Source organism: Gekko japonicus, unplaced genomic scaffold (genome assembly GCF_001447785.1).
Source record: "Gekko japonicus isolate JY-2015 unplaced genomic scaffold, Gekko_japonicus_V1.1 scaffold23, whole genome shotgun sequence".
Classification (NCBI taxonomy): domain Eukaryota; kingdom Metazoa; phylum Chordata; class Lepidosauria; order Squamata; family Gekkonidae; genus Gekko; species Gekko japonicus.
The window spans coordinates 335703-356566 of record NW_015163094.1 but is presented as its reverse complement, the minus strand read 5'-3'; the positions used below and the strand labels follow the sequence as shown (position 1 = coordinate 356566).

General features: G+C 41.9%; 1 protein-coding gene across 1 annotated transcript in view; it reads right to left on the bottom strand.

Moving 5' to 3' along the window:
• Positions 1-20864, bottom strand: part of LOC107106402 (dedicator of cytokinesis protein 1) — a 288943-nt gene that overhangs the window by 154756 nt on the left and 113323 nt on the right. The window contains exon 6 of the mRNA XM_015406534.1: positions 13266-13324. Coding sequence (XP_015262020.1) covers positions 13266-13324 — 59 coding nt within the window. The remainder of the gene's footprint in view (positions 1-13265; positions 13325-20864) is intronic.

Sequence of the window (20864 nt, the reverse complement as noted above, 5' to 3'; positions counted from 1 at the left end):
GCTACTGTGCTCTTTAAACTTTAAAGGTAAGTCCTTACCTTTAAAGTTTAAATATAAGACAGGGTTTTTTGCGCATGCACGAAGATTGCCATTCTATGGATGGCTGCCTATGTGCATGCACAAACTAAGTTAAAAAAACAAACAAACTGACGACGAGTGTGGACGGGCGTATTGCAATGGGCTGCGCAGACAGGAGGTAAGGGTGATCGCGTTTCAGCCGGCATAAACTGCACCGGTTCCAACCGGGACAGTTTATGCCGGCTGAAACGCCCCATCTGAACGCACCCTCTGTGTCACACAGTGGCACCAGGTGCCATCAGGAGGTCCAGCAGTGATGTTTAATTCCTTAATCATATCACAAAAGGTTTTATCTTTTATTGCACCAATATATAAAACAGATATTTCCTGATTTCTCATTATAGAACTGTGGCCCTGTTCATACGAGGCAGTTTGGGCCGGGACTCTTCCTCCCCGGCATCTGATTGTGCCGGGGAGCGATGCGCCGCGGCTCAGGGGATCCGTGGGATCCCGCCGCGGCGTCTCAACTTTGGTGTGGCTCTGATTAGCCGCAGTTCAGTCGTCCTTTTCCCTGCCGTGTGGCAGGGACCTGTTACAGTCTAATTTGTGTCATGATCTTTTGAGACTGATATCATACATGGAGAATATTGGTTGATGGTAGTGAAAGGTAAGCACCAGTATAAGCTGTGCAGTTGAGATGAATACAGCATTTTCTATAGGTTCTGCCTCAGGAACATGAAGGCTTCACCCCTGGATCTTGCTTAACTTTACAATTTAAAGAGTTAGCAACCCTGGATGCCAACCTAGGATGCCTATCAATTGTAACTAGATACTATAGTACTTAGACACAATTGTCAGAGAACTATAAAGAAAAAAAGAGGAAGAAAACCCTTCAAACAGAAACATAAAGTACAAAAGTACAGAAAGGTATAACATGTATGTGGAAAGAAGTGTGCAATAAAACACCTTGAGCCCACTGGTTGAAAATAATAAACACATTCAAATGATATATACAACAGACGATAATGTCAATCATCACTACTTTCACAGTACATAAACAGCATACGGTACATAAAGAAGCATTCAAAGATGAATAGACAACAACTGAAAAGTGATGCAGTACAATTCCCCCAAAGTCCAGAGGTAAAAATTCTATGGCACTATGCTAGCAATGCTGTTTTGAATATATACACACAGAGAAATTCCTTTCGAAATATTCAAAGTTGCAGCTTTGTTTATGGACTATGGATGGGTTGATTATGAACATTCAGTAGGAAATGGGTGAGATATGGATTACATTCATGCACTTTGACTGAATACTGTTACAAAGAATTTATACCACATGGTTAACATATTGAGAAGCCACCTGGAATGTTTACAGGGGATGAAGGATTCAAGATCAAGTGGGTTTATCTTCTGAATAAGTGTTCTGAGGACTTGAATGTTGCTTTTGATTGACCAATAAGGAAATCTCTCATACAAACACTCTAATTAAGGACCTATTTGATGGTTTCAAGGGTACTTTTGATAATAGTGAGTTAGAACTAAGTTTTTGGAAGGTGAGATGAACTGGCTCTGTAAAGAACCTCCTTCACTGTCTCTTCAGCTGGGAGAGAAAAATCTCTTTTCTATGAGCTCAGGTTATACCTATTTAGCAGAAACAAACAAGGAAGGTAAGGAATGGAAAGAATGACCAAATAGTACTCATGCCATATTGCACATATCTCTGCTAATTTACATTTTACCATGTACATATTATTAACATAGTTAATGTGATTCTGGATGATACACTAGTAAGATCATTCCCACAGATTACTAGGACAAAAACTATATAGCACTTAAAACAATCTTATATTAAATGAGTGGTAGAGAATTTAAACTAGCCAGGTCCAACAAGTTCCATCAAGTAACCAAATTATTTCCAGTCAGCTGTCTTGCCTTTTACATTAATAGGAATACTAAAACATGAGGGTTTCTCAGGACACAGGCATCCAAGAAATATGTTATGAATTTATTTATTTATGTATGTAATGAATGTAAGCATTGCTCTTAACTAAACACTGACAAATCATTTATTTAGAAAGCATCCTAAATTCACTGCCTGTATTGAGTTAAACACAAGCTGCTTGTAACCAAATGTAGAGGGGAAACAAATACCATTTAACAGGACAGATCAACCACATAAAATGCAATGAAATCCACCTTTTATTAGAAATGATACTGTTGAATGTAAACTGTTTTAGCATACACAGTGATAAGCCACACATAATACTAAGCAATGCTTTAAAAACACAAAACTACTATAAAGATTTCAATTTTATTGTTACTACCATCCAGTCTTTTCAGGTGACAGTTTTCCTGTATTATGCCTGATAAGTGTCAGAGTCAATAGATCAGAAAACAAATTACAATGACAGCATGTTATTTGTCAAAGAAGCCATCTATGTCATGTTCTACCAGAAAGATCCAAGCTTAGGGATGGGATTGTAAAAGTGACAAAGAGGTTTTGAAGTAAATCTGTTAAAGAAGTATGCTACCATAACATCAAATTTTGGTTCTTTCTTAATCTTTATATGATCTGCTGTGGTCCAAAGTTCCAGAGCTGCTTCATAAGGAGACCTTCCCATTCAGTTCAAATGGAGAGTGCAGAGAAATGGTGTTGTCCTCGCCACTGAAATGAATGGTGAAGGCAAAAAAGCAGCATATGCAAGGAGAAGCCCTCCTGTCAAGAAGGAATTAGTGTTTGAGGAACAGGCAATGTGAGAAATGTCTTTCAAATGAGAAACACGGATGAGAATATCTCAGCTTGATAATAACCATAAGGTTCATGAGAGTTCCCTATGCTCTATTTCTATTCATGTCAGAATTAGAACTTTTTATCTGCATTAATCAGAGGAAATGCATCTGTAAATTATTCAGTCATTGCTGCCATTTGTGCAGAGTATCCTACTTACAGTAGTCCTTCCTTAGTGGTCTTAATCAACAGAAATTTTAAATCAATGAAGAAAGAAGAGCTTTCCTCTGATTGTGATACAATAGAAACTGTGTTCCATGGGAAGGAGAGGGGAAAAAGCAAAAGCAATTACAAAATATTAAAATATGTACGAGCACACTGAAAATCATTCCTCCTGTGCCGCCTGAAGGCCATTTAGTTCATCACTTTCAGCTGCAATGCTTAAAGGCAGTTTTCCTCAGTATTTACCTTATACTGCAGTACTAGGGTGTGTGTGGAGAGGATAAAAAAAGAACTTATGCAAGAACTGCAGAGTCAGCAGCCTCCCTGTTTTGAATGTTAAACACACAGCTCAACAAATAAGTTTCGCAGCATATTGATATCAAAGATACCTAACAGATGCTTAATCTGCTAAGAAATGAAAGTCTCTCAAGCTCTTCCTCTTACAGCATTTCCTGAACTCAATCAGCATGACCAGGAGAAATAATGGATGCTCTCTACAGCACCTCTGGAAGTACCGATTTTGTAGGTGTAGCTCATTGATAGATGAAAAGGGCATCTCATCTGTAGAAATTTAGAATTCACAAATTGTCTGAGTGGTATGGCTGTCACATAGAAACACTTCACGGAGGATTTTTAGGGGAAGGCAGGGAATTCAGTTGTGTCCTATACTAGCCTTTCCGGCCTCAAGGAAAAGACAGGGCTGACATGGAAAGTAAAAATTTCTTATCCTATGTGATTGATCTAGTACAAATGTTGTGAGAACAGAATGGCAATAAATGGTACAGAAATAGTATCCATGATGCTCAAGAAACACAACAATAGCCCCTAAACATCAGAAGGGTAGTAGCTGGGGAGCCCAATACATAAAGATACAGCCCCCAAATCTTTTTGATTATGAGTCCTCTGACGTTTACTCTAAAATTGGGATAATCTACATGAGAGAGGTCTAACAGCCTATCAGGTACCATAGGCATACCATCAGTCCTCAAAATAAAAACTGCAAGGTAGTAGAACATAATTTCCCTAATCTCTGTATCATCAAATAAGACCACACACACCACCTCAATGACACACTGAGCTCAGGCATGAGGTAGTAGAGATCTGGAAGCAACACAGTACAGGCATTTCTGACATCAATCCAACAAAATTACAGAATGAGGAGGATAACAGGAATATCAGAACACTATGATTCATTTTGTCAAAGGAAACTTGGGTGAAGACATTTATCTACTGCATTTTCAATTCAGAAGCATTAGAGAATGGAGGAGGGTTAGTCTGCGTTCTACAGTATTGAAGCTAGTGCACTAAGCCTTTTCAAACTAGGCTTATAATTTTTTAAAATAATAACAGTACAATATAGAGTTGCCAAGTCTCACATGTCAATATAGAGTTGCCAAGTCTCAATATAGAGTTGCCAAGTCTCAATAGGGGGTTCCAGACAAGTGATGTCATCATCCTGGGCATGTCGTTCAGGGGACGCTCTAGCATTTGGGTTAAAACTCATGGTCACCATAGAGTTTTTACCCAAATGCTAGAGCGTCCCCCGCACAACATGCCCGGCACCATGATGTTACCTCTGGGTTATGTCATCATGCCGGGCATGTCAGGAACAACAGGGCTCTTTTGGGGTGGGGTTCCTCCTGCCAGCCATCTGGCCAGCAGCAGATTGGGACGTCGTTCAGGGGACGCTCTAGCATTTGGGTTAAAACTCATGGTCACCATAGAGTTTTTACCCAAATGCTAGAGCGTCCCCCGCACAACATGCCCGGCACCATGATGTTACCTCTGGGTTATGTCATCATGCCGGGCATGTCAGGAACAACAGGGCTCTTTTGGGGTGGGGTTCCTCCTGCCAGCCATCTGGCCAGCAGCAGATTGGGGGTCCCAAAAGCAGGAAAAACCCTGCCCCCATCGGGAGGATGGCAACCCTAGTACAATAGGTAAACCAAAACAGAAGTAAAAAACAAACAGGTTTCAGTGCAAAGCTACTTGGGCACTTCAAACCTAAACCATAACATTTTCTGTAAAGGTATTTTAAGGGTTTTAAATATTATTTGATTTCATAGCCAGAAACGAGAACTTTTTAATGGTTGAAATCAAACTCTATGTTTGCTCACTCCTGTCCACTATAATCCTGCATGATTATACAGTCTTGCTTTCCACAGGAACAAAGCACTCATACTTGTGTGCAGGATCATAAAGAGAGAGAGCTCTTGCTCATATATTAAGAAGCCTACTGATATTTTTCTTGGAGCCCATGTTATCATTATACAGTCTTCACTCACACCCTGCTAGAAAAAGAGGCTGCTGAAGTTGGAGTCATTAGCATGCTGTGGTCTTCCCACACAAATAAAAGACACTGTTATTAAAATTCACAGGCTACAATTCTGCGATTAATTATCTGTGCAAATCAATGTGCCTGTGTGTTTGTTAACTGCACACAGGGTAGCAGCCTTAATTTGTGCATTAAAGTGAAATCATTTTCTATACAACCAACATGTTTTCTGAACTCCTGTACATTTGGAGCCTCTTAATTCTCAATATCAATGCCCTATAGTATTTAATATCTCTTTGGGACAGATAAGCACTACTGGCTTGGAGAATATTATTTAAAATATTAAGGTACAGTAATTTTTCCAGATATGTATTATTCAAGGAATCATTTACTTTTTATACTTTTTCAAAAGAAAATAAACTACCACTGATCAAGGACACATTTTCAACTCACATTACCCTAGTAATAAATCAAACTGCAATGTCAACAGCGATTTATGTGGCAAATACTTACTGGTTATTTTATCATACGCGGAATTTTTTTTTCTCAAGACTCTGGCAATGCGCTGAGAGAGGACTAGGCTTTGTAACTCCATCACCCAAAGATAATGAGTATAGGGCATTGGTCTGAGCTTGCTCTATTACAGCAGTCTTTTGTAGGCTTGTTAACTCATGCCTAGGAAGTTCCCAGAGATTTGGGGGCAGTACCTATGGAGGGGAAAATCTGGAGAGGAATTTCATCTAGAATCTCTGGTATATCATGAAGTCTGCCCTCTGAAGCTGCTTTTTTCTCCAGGGGAACTGATCTCTATCGTCTGGAAATCAGTTGTAATTCCAGGAGAACTCCAGGCCCCACTTGGGGGTTGGCAACCACAGCCTTGGGGGGTGGAATACTAAAGCGATAGTTGTGACTTGAACCCAAAGATGCAACATGAACAAGTAGGAAGATTCCAAATGGATATCATGAATTTATGGGTGATGGAAGAATTCAAGTACTGTGATTTTACTAAGGCCCTAACATGACTAGGTCAAAGGGGGGAAACCTCCTTATAGCCTTCAAAAGAAGCCACTGAATCACAAAACAGCATTATAGATTCCTGAGAGGAAAACACAAAACAGCATTACAAATTCTTGAGTGGGGAGAACAGTTTTGGATAACAGAAGGGATGTTTCACAGAACTGCCAAATGTACAAAAGGCACATTTCATCAGGGAATGATAGTGGAAACAAAGTGGCTTGTGGGAGTAAAGCAATGATTTAGATAGTGAATAAGTAAGATGATCTGAGGGAAATGTCATAGTCCATGCTGTTCTGGCAAATGAGTGTTTTATAAGCAAGAATGAGCAATGTGAGAATAGCAGAGAGGAAAGGGATCAATTGAGAAATTATATGCCCCACACTGGATCAACTGGATCACTGGCAGCAAGCCTATCCTCCCCTCTTGACTCGCTCACCTGCCCTGGAGCTCCCACAGCACTGCAGGTTTCCACTAAACAAATTGGAATAGGAAATCACATTCTCTCTCCCCACTGCTCTACCTGCCTGCCCAGCACTCTGCCCACCTCTTCCTTACCAGTTTTCTCTCTGCTGCTCTGCCCACATGTACACACCCCTCCTTACTGCTGCTCTACCCACAACCCTTTGGTTAGTTACCAAGAACTGTAATATAAACTCCATTTTAAAAAGTTAATTGACTATTAAATGGAAATTTGCTAACGAAAATTATGTAGCATAGCATTTATTAAAACATTTGAAGGCTGAGTTACAAATGGCTAGATAGAAATTAAAATGCTTAACGGTAAAATGGGAATTGCCACCCAACATATGAAAGGTAAAATAAGCAGGTGAAAACTATTGTTGGGATAGCCCCTATGACGGCCCCATCCACTTCCCTCCCTCAGAGGCAAGATTTTCCCTCAGTTTTTCTTTTCCTTTACTGACTGAGCTGCCCTACTAATGTGTCCTTCCCTGAAGGAAGGAATAGGAGCCCCCTTTAACTTAAACAACTTAAATGGCATTCAAGGAGTTTTGAAATTCAAAAATGACACAATATTTTATTTAACACAGTGGTGAAAGGTCAGGTGAAATCCGGGGTTGAAATTTCTAAGGTAAAACCAGTACATGCACAGACTTTAGTTCTTATATTTCAGGCTAATGAGCATTTTTAAGCTATTCACAGTTACTTAAAATTTTTATATTGAGAGGCTTTTGTTCCAGTGTTTTCCAAACACTCCAGTACATTTTATTTGAGTATTCACTGACTCTTTTAGTTTCCAAAAGGCTGGTACACCCTTTCCAGTACCCACACCCCTTCCCTTGAAATATCAGTACTTGTCTTGAGTTTTAACTGACTCTTAAGGTCTCTAAAGGCAGTTCCTAACCACACCAGACCAGGGATCTCTTCACTCTTCAGAGCTACTGTTTGACTGAGTAGGGAAATTCTCCTCTTACTACAAGGTCTTACAAGAACAGAAAATTGCAGAATAGGCTATTGTGAACCATCAACAGATAAACAAATGGAATGCAATTTAATTAGCTTAATTAGCTTAAATTAAAAGTTCTGTTAGGGGCAACAACAGAGAAGGAATTGTTCCATGTAAACAAGCAGATGTCATAAGATGGAGGGGCATGAAACAGGGCTTTTCCTAATTATGTCAACAGTTGGGCAGTATCATGCCACAGGAAGTCATCTTGAGAATCCTTGAGGCTTACAAGCAGCCCTTCAAAGTGCTCCCAGAAATGGAAATGGAAGCAAATGAAGATGTAAAAGCACAAGTGCAAAACCACTTGTCCATGGCAAAAACGAGTCAGGTTCATTTAGACAGTTTAAAATTTATAAGAAGTTTTCAAAGGCTGTGCCATGTTAACATACGATACAACAGTCTAGTCTTGAAGCCATCAGGGCATGAGTAACTGTGACCAGATCAGATTTCTGTAGCCTAGTTTACTAAAAGAAACTCCTGGGACAAGATCTGCATGAGATCCAAGCAGATACCCCAGCTGTGAACTTCTCTTAGTGGCAGTTAGGGTTGCCAAATGAAAAAATCCTACCGGCGGGGGAGCGTCCTGCTGCTCCGGGGGCCGGTCGGGAAGTGCGCGCGTGCCGCCGGAGCGCCGCCGGAAGTGACGTCACACGCTGGGCGGGGCCACACCATTTGAGGGGAAAACTCCCGATTCCCTGGCGTCTGGGAACGGAGCCTCCGGGGCGGGGGATTTCCGCCCTACCGGGGGAGTTGGCAGCCCTAGTGGCAGTCCAAACCCCATGAAAAACTGCCTACATGTCACAATCAATGTTCCCTCTAAGCTGTGGAGTCTTATGAGCAAAAGATTCTACTTTGTAAGCCACTGGTATTAAAGGTGTGAGTCAACCATTTGGCAACTGCATAGATTAGTTCGCTCTGGAGCCATCCTTCCTGAGCTAACACAAAAATGTGTGAGCCAGAGGCTAAAAAACTGTGAGCTAGCTCACCCTAACTCAGCTTAGAGGGAACATTGGTCACAATCATCTATGTGCTTCTGACAACTAGAACCTCTGTCTTCTCTGGATTAAGCTGGGGCTTGTTCACCATAAACTATTCCATTATTATTGAAATAGTCCAAAACAATCAGTAAAAAAGAGAATTAGAGGTGGATGGCATCTGAATATTGGGAGAATCTCTCGCAAAATATCTCCTAGTGGCTTAAGTGTATAGAGAACTGTGCAAACCAAAGACCATAGGTCATAGCAACAGTGTCTATTTCTTTCTCCCTCCCTCCCTCCCTCCCTCCCTTTTCCTTGTTTCCTTTCCTATCCAACGTCTTTCTTTTAGTTTCCAAAAAGCTGGTACACTCCAGAACATGGAGGAAGCTAGGGTGACCAAAGGTGGACTGGGGCAAGAATTCAAAAGAACAACTAACCCAAGAAAAAAGATCAAATGACCCCAGCAATCTAAGCTCCCTTACGTTGCTGAATCACTGTAAGCATTGTAGTACCTGGCAACTGCAAACTGTGTCCTCTGCTTTCCACAGTTGTTCACACAACTGATCACAAGCTGAACATGAGCCTGCAGTGCAATGTGGCCGTGAAGAAAGCTAATGCTATCTTAAGATGCATTAACGGAAACATTGTGTCCAGATCCCGGGAGGTGGTAGTTCCGCTGTATTCTGCGATGGTCAGGCCTCACCTGGAGTACTGTGTCCAGTTCTGGGCACCACATTTTAGGAAGGATGTTGACAAGCTCAAGCGTTTCCAGAAGAGGGCAACCAGGATAGTGAGAGGGTTGGAGTCCAAGTCTTATGAGGAAAGGCTGAAAGAGTTGGGTATGTTTAGCCTGGGAAAGAGAAGACTTAGAGGGGACATGATTGCAGTCTTCAAATATTTGAAGAGCTGTCATGTAGAAGACGGAGCAGATCTATTCTCCCTTGCTCCGGATTGCAAGACTCTAATGGGTGGAAATTACAAGGGAGTCTTTACTGGCTAAATATCAGGAGAAACTTCCTAATTGTGAGAGTGGTTGAGCAGTGGAATAGACTGCCTTGGAAGGTGGTGGATGCTCCTTCGCTGGATGTTTTTAATCTTTCGGGTATGTTGTAGGGCTATCTTTCGGCTACGCTCCTGCAGAGTACAGGGGGTTGGACTAGATGACCTGCAAGCTCTAACATTCTATGATTCTATGTTCTCAACAGAAGCAGCCAGAAATTCATTTCCCCTTCTCAAACACTGTTCATATAATGGCAGGTGGCAAACCCCTGAACCATTTGAGCTTTTTGGCCAGCTGCCTATTAGCAATTAGAACTAGAATGACAATACAACTAAAGCCAAACATATGATTCCAAGAGATAAATAATTTTTGTCAGCTGAAGTCAATTCCAGTTGAATTTTTTAAATTAGTGGCTTTGTTTGGATCAAGTCAGTCTTATGAATGCCTCAACACACATAACCAAATGGTCTTAGTTCCAAACAATGGACTTAGGCTCAGTAGGTGGTGAATGTGTCCTTAGCAATAATTAGCATTGATGGCAGAGTAGTCAAAGATAGATTTCATTAAGTCTTGGCTACAAGGAGCGAGTTTAGTTATCTTTTTGAAGACCAGGTAACAGGTCTATCTATCTATTGTACATTAGTATGCACTTCAGTCTGCTCTCTAGTTGCTAATGCACTGAAGTTTTCCATAACTACAACAACTCTTCTCCAAAAGGTGTTTCTGTGACCTTATTTTCTTTACCACATTACTCCAATGTTCGAGCAGAGTAGACTTTTGAATTAGACATATTATTAGAAGACATATCTGAGTTTGGAGTATCTTATTACAATATCATTTTGGCTAATAATTATCAGAAAGGCTAATTTTTATGCACACTTTTCCCTTTCTGTTAGTACAATTAAAAATGCAGCAAGAGCAGTTCAGACACTACTAAGAAGAAGATGATATTGGATTTATACCCCGCTCTTCACTCTGAGTCTCAAAGCGGCTTACAAACTTCTTTCCCTTTCCCTCCCCACAACAGACACCCTGTGAGGTAGGTGGGGCTGAGAGAGCTTTTTCAAGAACTGCTCTTTCAAGCTCTGAGAGAACTATGCCTTGGCCAAGATCATCCAGCAGCTGCAAGTGGAGGAGTGGGGAATCAAACCCGGTTCTCCCAGATTAGAGTCCACACACTCAACCAGTACACCAAAGGCAAAGTTAGTTCGAAAAATGAATAGGCAGCTTTACACTATGAACAATAAGTTCCCTCTATTTAAGTATTGCCACTTTCACTTTCATAATTCCTACCAGGACCTTGGCATTGGTAGTGACCTTATAGCGATCCTTACAAAATCCACTCAAGCAGTGCCAGGACATGGAAATAGATACTTGGGACAATTACAGTGAAACTTGTCAGAGAATGTTATTTAATAATTTGAAAGTTCATAATAAAACTGCAGTTGCTTCTTTCTCATACTCTTTTGACATTGTCAAAAGTCCTCAACCAAGCCCTAGCTAAGGACTTTTGGGGAGATGGGCTTACAAGAAACAAAATTACAAAAAAAACCCAGCATGAGGCTTGTCCTCATACTAAGACAGTAGGCTTGCTCACAACCTTTATGCTAGTAGCTCTTTTGGCTCACAAAATAGAATTTTGTGGTTCCATGGTTGACCGTTCAGATTATTGATTAGGGTTGCCAAATGGGCCCGGGGGGCGGGGAATCCCCCGCTTTGGTGGCCCTGATTTCCGCCCCGGCGGAATCGGGTCCTGGGGGGAACCCTGCCCCCGAAGCTGCATCACCGGAGGTGACGCAGCCACGTTGCTGACTTTGGGGGCGTGGCTGAGCTCGTTGGGGGCAAAACCATATGGTTTTCCCCCCGACGAGCCCGGCCACGCCCCCAACGTCAGCAACGTCGCACGTCACTTCTGGTGACGTGTGGCCGGCGCGCGCGCTTCGTCCCAAACTCCCGGACGCCGGCAAGGCTCCCCCACTCCCAGGGGTGAGTCAATTTGGCAACCCTATTATTGATGCGCAGCAACCACGGAGTGGGCAGTCGGGCGGCATCCTTCCTTTAAAAATTGTCTTTCATGCATGTGCAGAAGCGCTCATTTAAAGTGCCACTCCATTTTGACAGCTCCACGATCCCTCCGCCAAGTACTGCAGCCCCTTTTAGCCTCCTCCTCTTTGCCTATCTTCCTTGGAATACACGGAGAAAGTGTGAATATCTTTACATGCATATTTACATTAGAGTAGCTCCATTGACTCCAGTACATTTACTCTTGTGTCAATCATGGGATGATCTCAAACAGCAACTCTGAAGCAGAAAACAGTTTGCATGGGGGAAAGTGAGATGGGGAGTTGAGTCGCCAGCTCCAGGCAGGGAAATTCCTGGATATTTGGGGATGGAGCCTGAGGCGGACAGGGACTTCAGCGGGGTACAATGCCATAAAGTCCACCTTCCAAGGCATTCATTTTCTCCAGGGGAATTGATCTCTGTAGTCTGGTTAACATCCACGCCCCCACTTCAGCCAAGGTCCATGCCCAGAAAGCCCTGCACACACTTTGGGAGCAGATATTCAGCCCAAGTTTGCTCAGAAGCAAGGCTGCCTGGATTTTAAATTTTTTCCAGCTTCACAGTCTCCATGAATTAGAGACGCCAGCCTCCCCAGGTTCCCTGCCAACATGGGAGACTAACTAGGGACTATTTTCACAGCTTTCCAACCCCAAAAAACAGGAGAGAAGGGGGGGGACTCAAAAACAACTCCCCTGGGGGCTCCTGATCCTGACAGAATGTTTGGGTGCAGAAACATTCAAGCACAGATTCAGAACCCTGGGGCGAAGATCCACTTATGTGCACATTGCTAACTGGATTGTTTTAAATGGTGCAAAGACAAAAGTGTGCAATCAGACTTCAGCCAAGGTCCATGCCCAGAAAGCCCTGCACACACTTTGGGAGCAGATATTCAGCCCAAGTTTGCTCAGAAGCAAGGCTGCCTGGATTTTAAATTTTTTCCAGCTTCACAGTCTCCATGAATTAGAGACGCCAGCCTCCCCAGGTTCCCTGCCAACATGGGAGACTAACTAGGGACTATTTTCACAGCTTTCCAACCCCAAAAAACAGGAGAGAAGGGGGGGGTTTGCCACTCAAAAACAACTCCCCTGGGGGCTCCTGATCCTGACAGAATGTTTGGGTGCAGAAACATCCAAGCAGTGATTCAGAACCCTGGGGCGAAGATCCACTTATGTGCACATTGCTAACTGGATTGTTTTAAATGGTGCAAAGACAAAAGTGTGCAATCAGACTTCCCAAATGGCTTGAGAACTATTGGGTTGATCAGACATCCAGAAATGTGGGGTGAAACCACTGACATCCGTAAACACCGGACTTTCCCCAGTGTCAAATAACTTAGATTCGAAGTCGGGTAAGAACAGGGTGCTGAGTGGAATGGGAGACAGATGTTGCTGTCTGAACCTGCATTTTAAATCTGCAGGCAACAGCAATGACATCGGATCAAACAGCTCATCTGACTGCAGCCTAGTACAGGTTCACATAGTGGGACTTCTACTTACCCAGGTTATACCACATGTCTCGGATCTCAAAGCCAATTTGTCTCCTCATATCACCATACCTATGAAGAACACAAATATATCAAGAACAAGCTTTGTGTAACATTTCTATCTTCAACAGCTACCATAATCAAGTTGCTGATAGAAAATGAAAAGCATAAAAAATACCAATGAGGACTAAATGGCATGGTCATTATTTAGGATCCTAATGTACCTTACACACTTGAGCCATTTAAGCAATTAAAATTAGATGCTTGTTAGGCAATACAACTACCTGTTGCAAATGGAATAAAGAGCATGCAGAGGATTAAATGGCAGTCTGAAGTACATACAAAAGGATGATTTCAAAAATAAAACCAACCCCAAACCAAAACTTAAATATGACAGGCCCCAGTCTAATATCTGCATTTCTTTCCTTGCTTGGAGGAAAAAAGACGCTCTGCTTTGTACAGCTTTTTCTGTAAACGTTTCACCTATGGGAATCTCACTTTGCCTTATCGGCATATTACATAACTGTCCCTTGGGAATGAGGGGGTGGCTGTGTAGATTAATGAGAGTATTATCCATTTCTCAGACTCTAATAGCTAGAGAAAACAAACTGCACAGCTTTAGGAATATTTTATTTTTATGCATATTTTTAGCATACATTGACTGCCCTAGAAAATGAACTAAGAGGCACCATATTCCAGCAGGTATCAAGGACATCCAAATCACATGAATTAGCAGTTATGTGCAATTTGAGCTACCACACAACCTTCGTGATATTCCAAGAGAGCTAAATGTAAACCATCCCAAAAAGCTGCAGAAAACTGAGACATAAATAGAAGATAAATCTATTTTGGAGCTGGCACTGGCAAATGAAGAAAAAAAACCTGGATGAATGCATACACCTTGGAAAAACCTAATCCTAACCAATAAAAGCATGAGAATTTTTTAAAATGAAGACAGAATATGATAGGGCAACTCCAAAATGTTTTGAAAAAACTTATTCCAACTAATTCAGAGAGTTAAATGTCTCAAATCAAGAATAGGGAACAAGAGCCCCCACCCCACCCCGACATGCAGACTGGCTTGGTCCAGATGTAACAGCTTGCCACTGTGCAAATAAGCTTGGGAGATTCTCATGCTCACAACTCCTTCCCTGTCCACTTTCATGTGCAGCCAAATAATTGCATATTTCCAGTTTTGTGGGAAACCTAGTTTACCATTATATTCTAAATGGACAGCTATGATTCATTAAACCACTGTTTGAAATCCGGGTATATGGAGAAAATGCAAACCATCATTCACTAGATAAAGTGTATCAACAAATTATGGTTTGCTGCTGAAGAACCGAAAGTGGACTAGCGATGGTGGTCACTCTCTCTGACCCACAGAGGAGCGATTAGCACACCTGCGACATGGAGGGGTGCCAGCTCAAGTGGCACCTCCACGGAGCTCTCGAGAAGGGCTCCAAGCTAGAGGGCTTTTGAGGGTTAGCTTCTTCGACGGCTATTTGCCAAAGAATAGAGGCTTCCCTCCGCCCTGACGGTCCGGTTGCTGGGTGACAGAGTTAGCTGGTTGCGCTGAGTGGCCTTCAGCGCGAGAGAAGTTTGACTGGGGCAAGCGCGAGAGATCCAGTGGAATAACGATGAATGGGAGCAAGATCTGATTGAAGACCGACAATGAACGTGAGTTCTGTTTGAGTGGACTGATTGATAAGCAAATCCACCCCCCCGTGGGAAAGCGGAGAGCAGGGAGGGACGCCTCCTATGCGCATAAAGAGTTAAGCGAAGGGGGAGAGGGGGGAAGAAAACAGCGATTTGTTTTGAGAGACTTATCTGAGAGCCTGCTGCGAAACGACGAGCCCTTCGAGCCTTTGTATAACGGTTTGAATTTGTAAACGAATTGGAAAAATGGCGGCGACATGAGGAAAGTTAAATCCGAAACCGGGTAGTCAGAGCCCGAGGCCAGAGGAGGGAACTGACGTCATGAAGCTGCTAGCGGATATGCTAGTCGGTGATAGAGCAACTCAATGGTATTAACCAGCAGCTGACCTCGTTGAATCAAAACTTCGCTTTACAACAGCATCAGTTGGCAGAAACAGACAAGAAAGTGGAACAAGTAACAGGAAAAATAGTAGAGATAGACACCGGCAATAAAAAGATGAAGAAAAGAGTGGGAGAAGTTGAAAGAAGGCATAACCTTCAAGGAAATCGTTTGCTACAGCTCCAAATGGAAAAGGCTAACATGATTCTTAGGTTCCAGGGGGTCCCTGAAACCGAAAAAGATTTGAAGGAGACTCTGGCCAAGGCTATCGCTCCAGTTACAGGCTTATCAGCGGAAGAAATAGTAAAAGATATGGAGACTGTCTATAGGGCATACTCCAATTATATTAAAAAAAAATAGCCTGCCTGGAGAGTTTGTGGTAAGATTTGCAAGAAGACAGACCAGAGATGCCATATTAAAAGCAACTTCAGCAACCCCACTGAAACTGGGAAATACAATTATTAAGACTTTAAAGGACATTCCATTTGAAATTCGTCAAAAAAGGAAAACCTACAAGAAGATGCTCAGAAAGTCTTCTCAAGATAACTAATTTACTAACATAGAAGCAATGCAAAGCAAGAACTCTACAAGTATATTGCCTTATTAACAAATGTAATAATAACATTTAGTTTAACTGGGTTATGATCTCTCACTCTCAGGTTTTTAGTTAGTGTGGGTATCTTTCCTTTATCCATAGATGTAGCCCCTTCCCTTTTTTTCTTTGTAGTTTTGTAGTCTATTGAAAAACAATAAAAATACCCCTTTGGGGGTTTCAAAAAAAAAACCCAAACAAAACAAATTATGGTTTGCTGTAAACCTGGAAGTATTTAACTATCTGGTCACATGATGCAGGTGAATGTGCACATCAAGATCTTACAGGTTTGTTCATACTCTAGTAACCCATGATTTGCTAAAAAAAACCCAAACAAAACAAATTATGGTTTGCTGTAAACCTGGAAGTATTTAACTATCTGGTCACATGATGCAGGTGAATGTGCACATCAAGATCTTACAGGTTTGTTCATACTCTAGTAACCCATGATTTGCTGTTATACCAAAGCAGGCGTCCCTTTTCCACATATGAGAAGAAGGCATTGTGCCTGAAAACACTAGGGGCACTTCCCCTTCCCCTTCTGCCTATTCTGAGACTGCCACCTTCTGTCTGTTTTGCATCAAGGTAGTGAATAGGTTTTTGGACATCAGAGCTAAAAAAGCAGAGTCATCAAGGGAAGCAGGGCCACGTCTAATTCAATCATACTAACCAGAGAAGCTTCACTTTGTCCAATGTCCAACAATCAGATCAATAGTCAAGAATGGCCTGTATTTTAATTATCGTATTTCCATTTCCTTTACCTAACAACAGGATCCATGTGTGTGTGTGTATATGTGTGTATGTGTGTGTATATACATACACACATACACACACATACACACACACAAGACTCAGTTCTATATCCCAAACTGTAAAGAGGTTTGGGACATCAGAGAATGTCAGGACAAATTAGCTGCTTCCACTGAAGGATTAAGCATCTTAATTGCTATGAGATTTGCCATTAGGTTCCTCACACAAGACAGGTAAGGAATAAAATTCATTTGACAAACTGGGTTTTGCCTTACAAAAAGTTATAAATTATTTAAGATGCCACATCACTCTTTGTAGTCTTGAATCTGTAAACCACCTGATTTTTTGTATACTGTTTCTCATATGTCTACAGTCCGTAATGGTGTGGTGGTTAGTATCGGACAATGGTCTAGGAGACCCAGTACAAACCCCCACTTTGCCACGGAAACTTGATGGGTGACCTTGGGGCCAGTCACACTCCTCCAGCCTAACCTAACTCACAGGGTTGTTGTAGAGATAAAATGAACAGATTGATGTAAATTGCTTTGGGTCCACACTGAAGAGGAAGGTGGGGTATAAATGAAGTAAATAAATACAGTCTGCCCAATACCTTGATATCACTAGTGGGGGGGGGGAATGTGAATTATCTCGTTTCTTTCACAGTAGCCCTATGCTACTGTGAGTTATGTCTCAATCCTTAAATCATGGCTAAGTATTGTGTGTCAATCAGGAAGTGTGTATTTGCTTGTTAGCCATCGCCTGTTCACCATAAAATGTGTTTGTTAATCACAGCTAAATGTTAAAGTTACATCAAAGCATCCATAGTTAAGTCTCTTTCAGTGCATCTCCAGCTTTTTTGCATTTAGGGTAACAGAGTTAGCTGGTCGCGCTACATGCCTAGAGATAGGATCTAACTCAGAAAACTAAACCACTGTTTCACTCAACCAGCATTACATCAACAAACTATTCTTATGCCTAAAGCTAGGTAAACATTATGCCAGCACTGGGCTACTGAAGACTAGAGTATAATCTTTGAGGCACAAAATGAATAAATCCTTTTTGTTAAGAAATAGATTGCGAGTCCCCTAGGACTGCTGGCAGATCTTGCACATTTATTTCATACAATTTTGTTACTCCCATTCACAAGCATTAAAAAAATCTAATACTAGCAGCTTTTCTCTCGAATATGAAGATGAGTTAACAAAAAAAATTTAAGGAAACAAACCTGTTGATGTTTTAGACAAAAAAAGGAATCAATGAAAATAGTTAAAAGGCTAATTAAAACCTAAGGGGAACTTTTGATATTGGATGAAGCGATCATTTACATCCCAGTGGGAGAGAAGAGTGATTTCTTCCACAAGTAAATATAATCTTACACTTCAACCACATGACTTTATTGGTTTCCAAACAATTTACTTTCTCAGTTCATTGCCTACAGTATAACTGATTATGTGAGAAATAATAATTTGGTGAAACTTATCACAGAGCTCAATAATTTAGCTAATTTTAATAAGCAATTGTGTCCCCTGATGCAGGCCGTTTATCTTAATTATTACTGAATGTGCGAAATACAAGAAGTCTACAGAGGTCTCCTACCCTTCCTCAGAAGCTTGGCTTTAGTACACAGCCTGTTATAACAAATCTTGTCACAAACATAATTGCTGTATGCTGCAGAGTGCCTGCCCCTTGATGATGTGCTCATCGGGCATCACCAGCCCTTATAGATGCTGTGCACCTTTCCCACTTCATATCTTTAACCCCACAGTCAGCCTGTACAGCTGTCTGGAAAGCAGTGAGCTCCCATGTAGAAATGCTGTATGTGTGGTGGATCACTCAGGCGATTACAGCAGTCTGAAAACTTGAAAACAAGTTAAAAGATGCATTAATTTGTTCTGTTCCATTTTGTAAATCAACACTGTAGTGGGAATATTAGCATTCTTCAATGTGAACTGGAATTATAATAGTTCAACTGTATCACACTGAGTACTGAAACTTTGGGTGATTCCAGACCAGTTGATTGTGGGCAACTGTAATCATAACAGTGTTTTCAGATGGCAGTGCTAAAAATCCAGATTTCTCCTGGTCTTTCAAGGATTCACTCCCAATTTTTCCAGGAACTGATTTACATTGATTCTCTCCCCCTCCCAACTGTTGTGTGAAAGAAGTGCATTTTCTCTGGTGTGGATAGTTTTTGTACCACTGTTCTGGTTGACCTTTCCTGTTCATTGCAGCTTCCAGGTTACCTTTGATGAGTGCAGCAATAGCTGCTGCAATTACCTTTTCTCCTTAAAAAAGAATCCAAATTTTTAAAATTTGCACTGAAACACTATCAACACTTTGCTAACCTGACACAAGAGGGTTTGTATGAACAGGTAAAGAAATTCCACTAGCAGCCCGTTACTAAAACAGGTCTGTTTGAAATGACAGAAAAAATCCATTAGCAACTATTTACTAAACAGAATACAAAGGCAGTTTGAAAAGGGTCTATGTATATATCTCTTAAACTGCTCGTATGCTCCAAAAAACAACATAAATGTGCAATATGATCTCTAATGCCTCTTCCTCTTCTGAATCCAGCTTAAACATATTTTATATATATTATTTTGAACATCATTTTATATAAACCTTATTTGAAATGCTGCTTTAATGTTTTAAACGTTTCAATGTTTTGATGTTTACCCCCCTAGGGACCCTATTTGGGTGGAAAAGAGACACAAAAATGTTACAAATTAAAAAAATACAATAAATAAATAAATATTCTGGCCAGCTTTCCACTCTCTTTGTTAAGAGGTCTTTACTAGCCATGCTACAGAAACCCATTGTAATTGAAAATGGCAGGGATTGAACTTGGGAGGCTCCTGTACTTGTGCTTGTGCTCTTCCACCGTGCTGTGGTACCTCTCTAAACCACAAAGGTCTTGGCAACTATATAAGTCTTGCTATGGTCTTGCAGCTGTATGGATGTTCCTGATAATTGCTCTATCATTGTCTTCTACCAGTGGGGGAAGACTTTTTTGTTTCATTTGGCATTAGTAACTTTTATTAGCCCTCCTCCCTGTTTATGTGTTTTTATGTGTTGATGTTTATTTCTTTGCTTTAAATTCTTATATCTCTCTTTATATATAATTGAGGTGGCAATTTCCACCTTTCCCATTGGCTGTGCAATGCGCTCCATCAGCCATTGGCCTGTCAGCTGCCACTCAAGAGTACTCGCATGACATTGGCCAGGTGCTGGGTCGGCTCCTCTTCCCCACCCACTTCCACCTCAGCCACTGTTTCCTGTCAGAATTACTGACAAACAGCTGTCTCTCCCAACAAAGACACTTCTCCTGCTTGGCTCCTCTGTGGAACTAACTTTTCCCCCAAAGGCTGCTGGTAGAAGGAAACCCTTTTCAGGCCTTTGTGAGGAACTTACTGGGGCCCGTCCTGACTAGGGATGCCAGCTTCAGGTTGGGAAATTCCTGGATATTCTGTGTCTAAGGAAGCCAGAGTTTGGGAGGGGAGATGTCTCAGCTGAACAGAATGACATAGAGCCCACCCTCCAAGGCAGTTATTTTCTCCGGGTGCGGGGGGGTGAGGATCTGTTGTCTGGAGTTCAGTTGTGATATCCGGCGATCTTCAGGTTCCACCTGGAGGTTGGCTACCCTAGGTGTAGCAGTTAGAACTTCAGAGCAGGGTCTGCCTGGCAGAGATCAGTTCCCCTATGGCATTATACCCTGCTGAGCTCTTCCCCTCCCCAAACGCTGCCCTCCACAGGATCCACCCCCCAACTCTCCAGGTATTTCCCTACTCAGAGCTGGCAACCCTACTTTACCCTCAGTGACTGTTGCTAGACAACCAAGCTTGGTTCTGTCAGGAAAAGGCCCTTTCCACACCTATTTTGGCCTTTGGGAGAAAACTCATTGGGGCCAGTCCTAACTTGGGTTGCCAGCTCCAGGTAGGGAAATTCCTGGAGATTTTATGGTACAGTCTATGACGCCTGGCAATCTTCAGGCTCCACCTGGAGTTTGGCTACCCTAGGCGTAGCAGTCAGCACTTCAGAGCAGGGTCTGCTAGACCCAGGTTCTTGCTGTGGAAGCTGAATGGGTGATTTTGGACCAGTCACAGACTTTCAGCCTAACCTACCTCACAGGGTTGTTGTGCAAGTCAAAAGGGGGTGAAGAGAATGGTGTAAGCTGCTTTGGTCCCCATTGCAGAAAAAAACTATACTTTTCCTCCCGGGGAACCATTGTT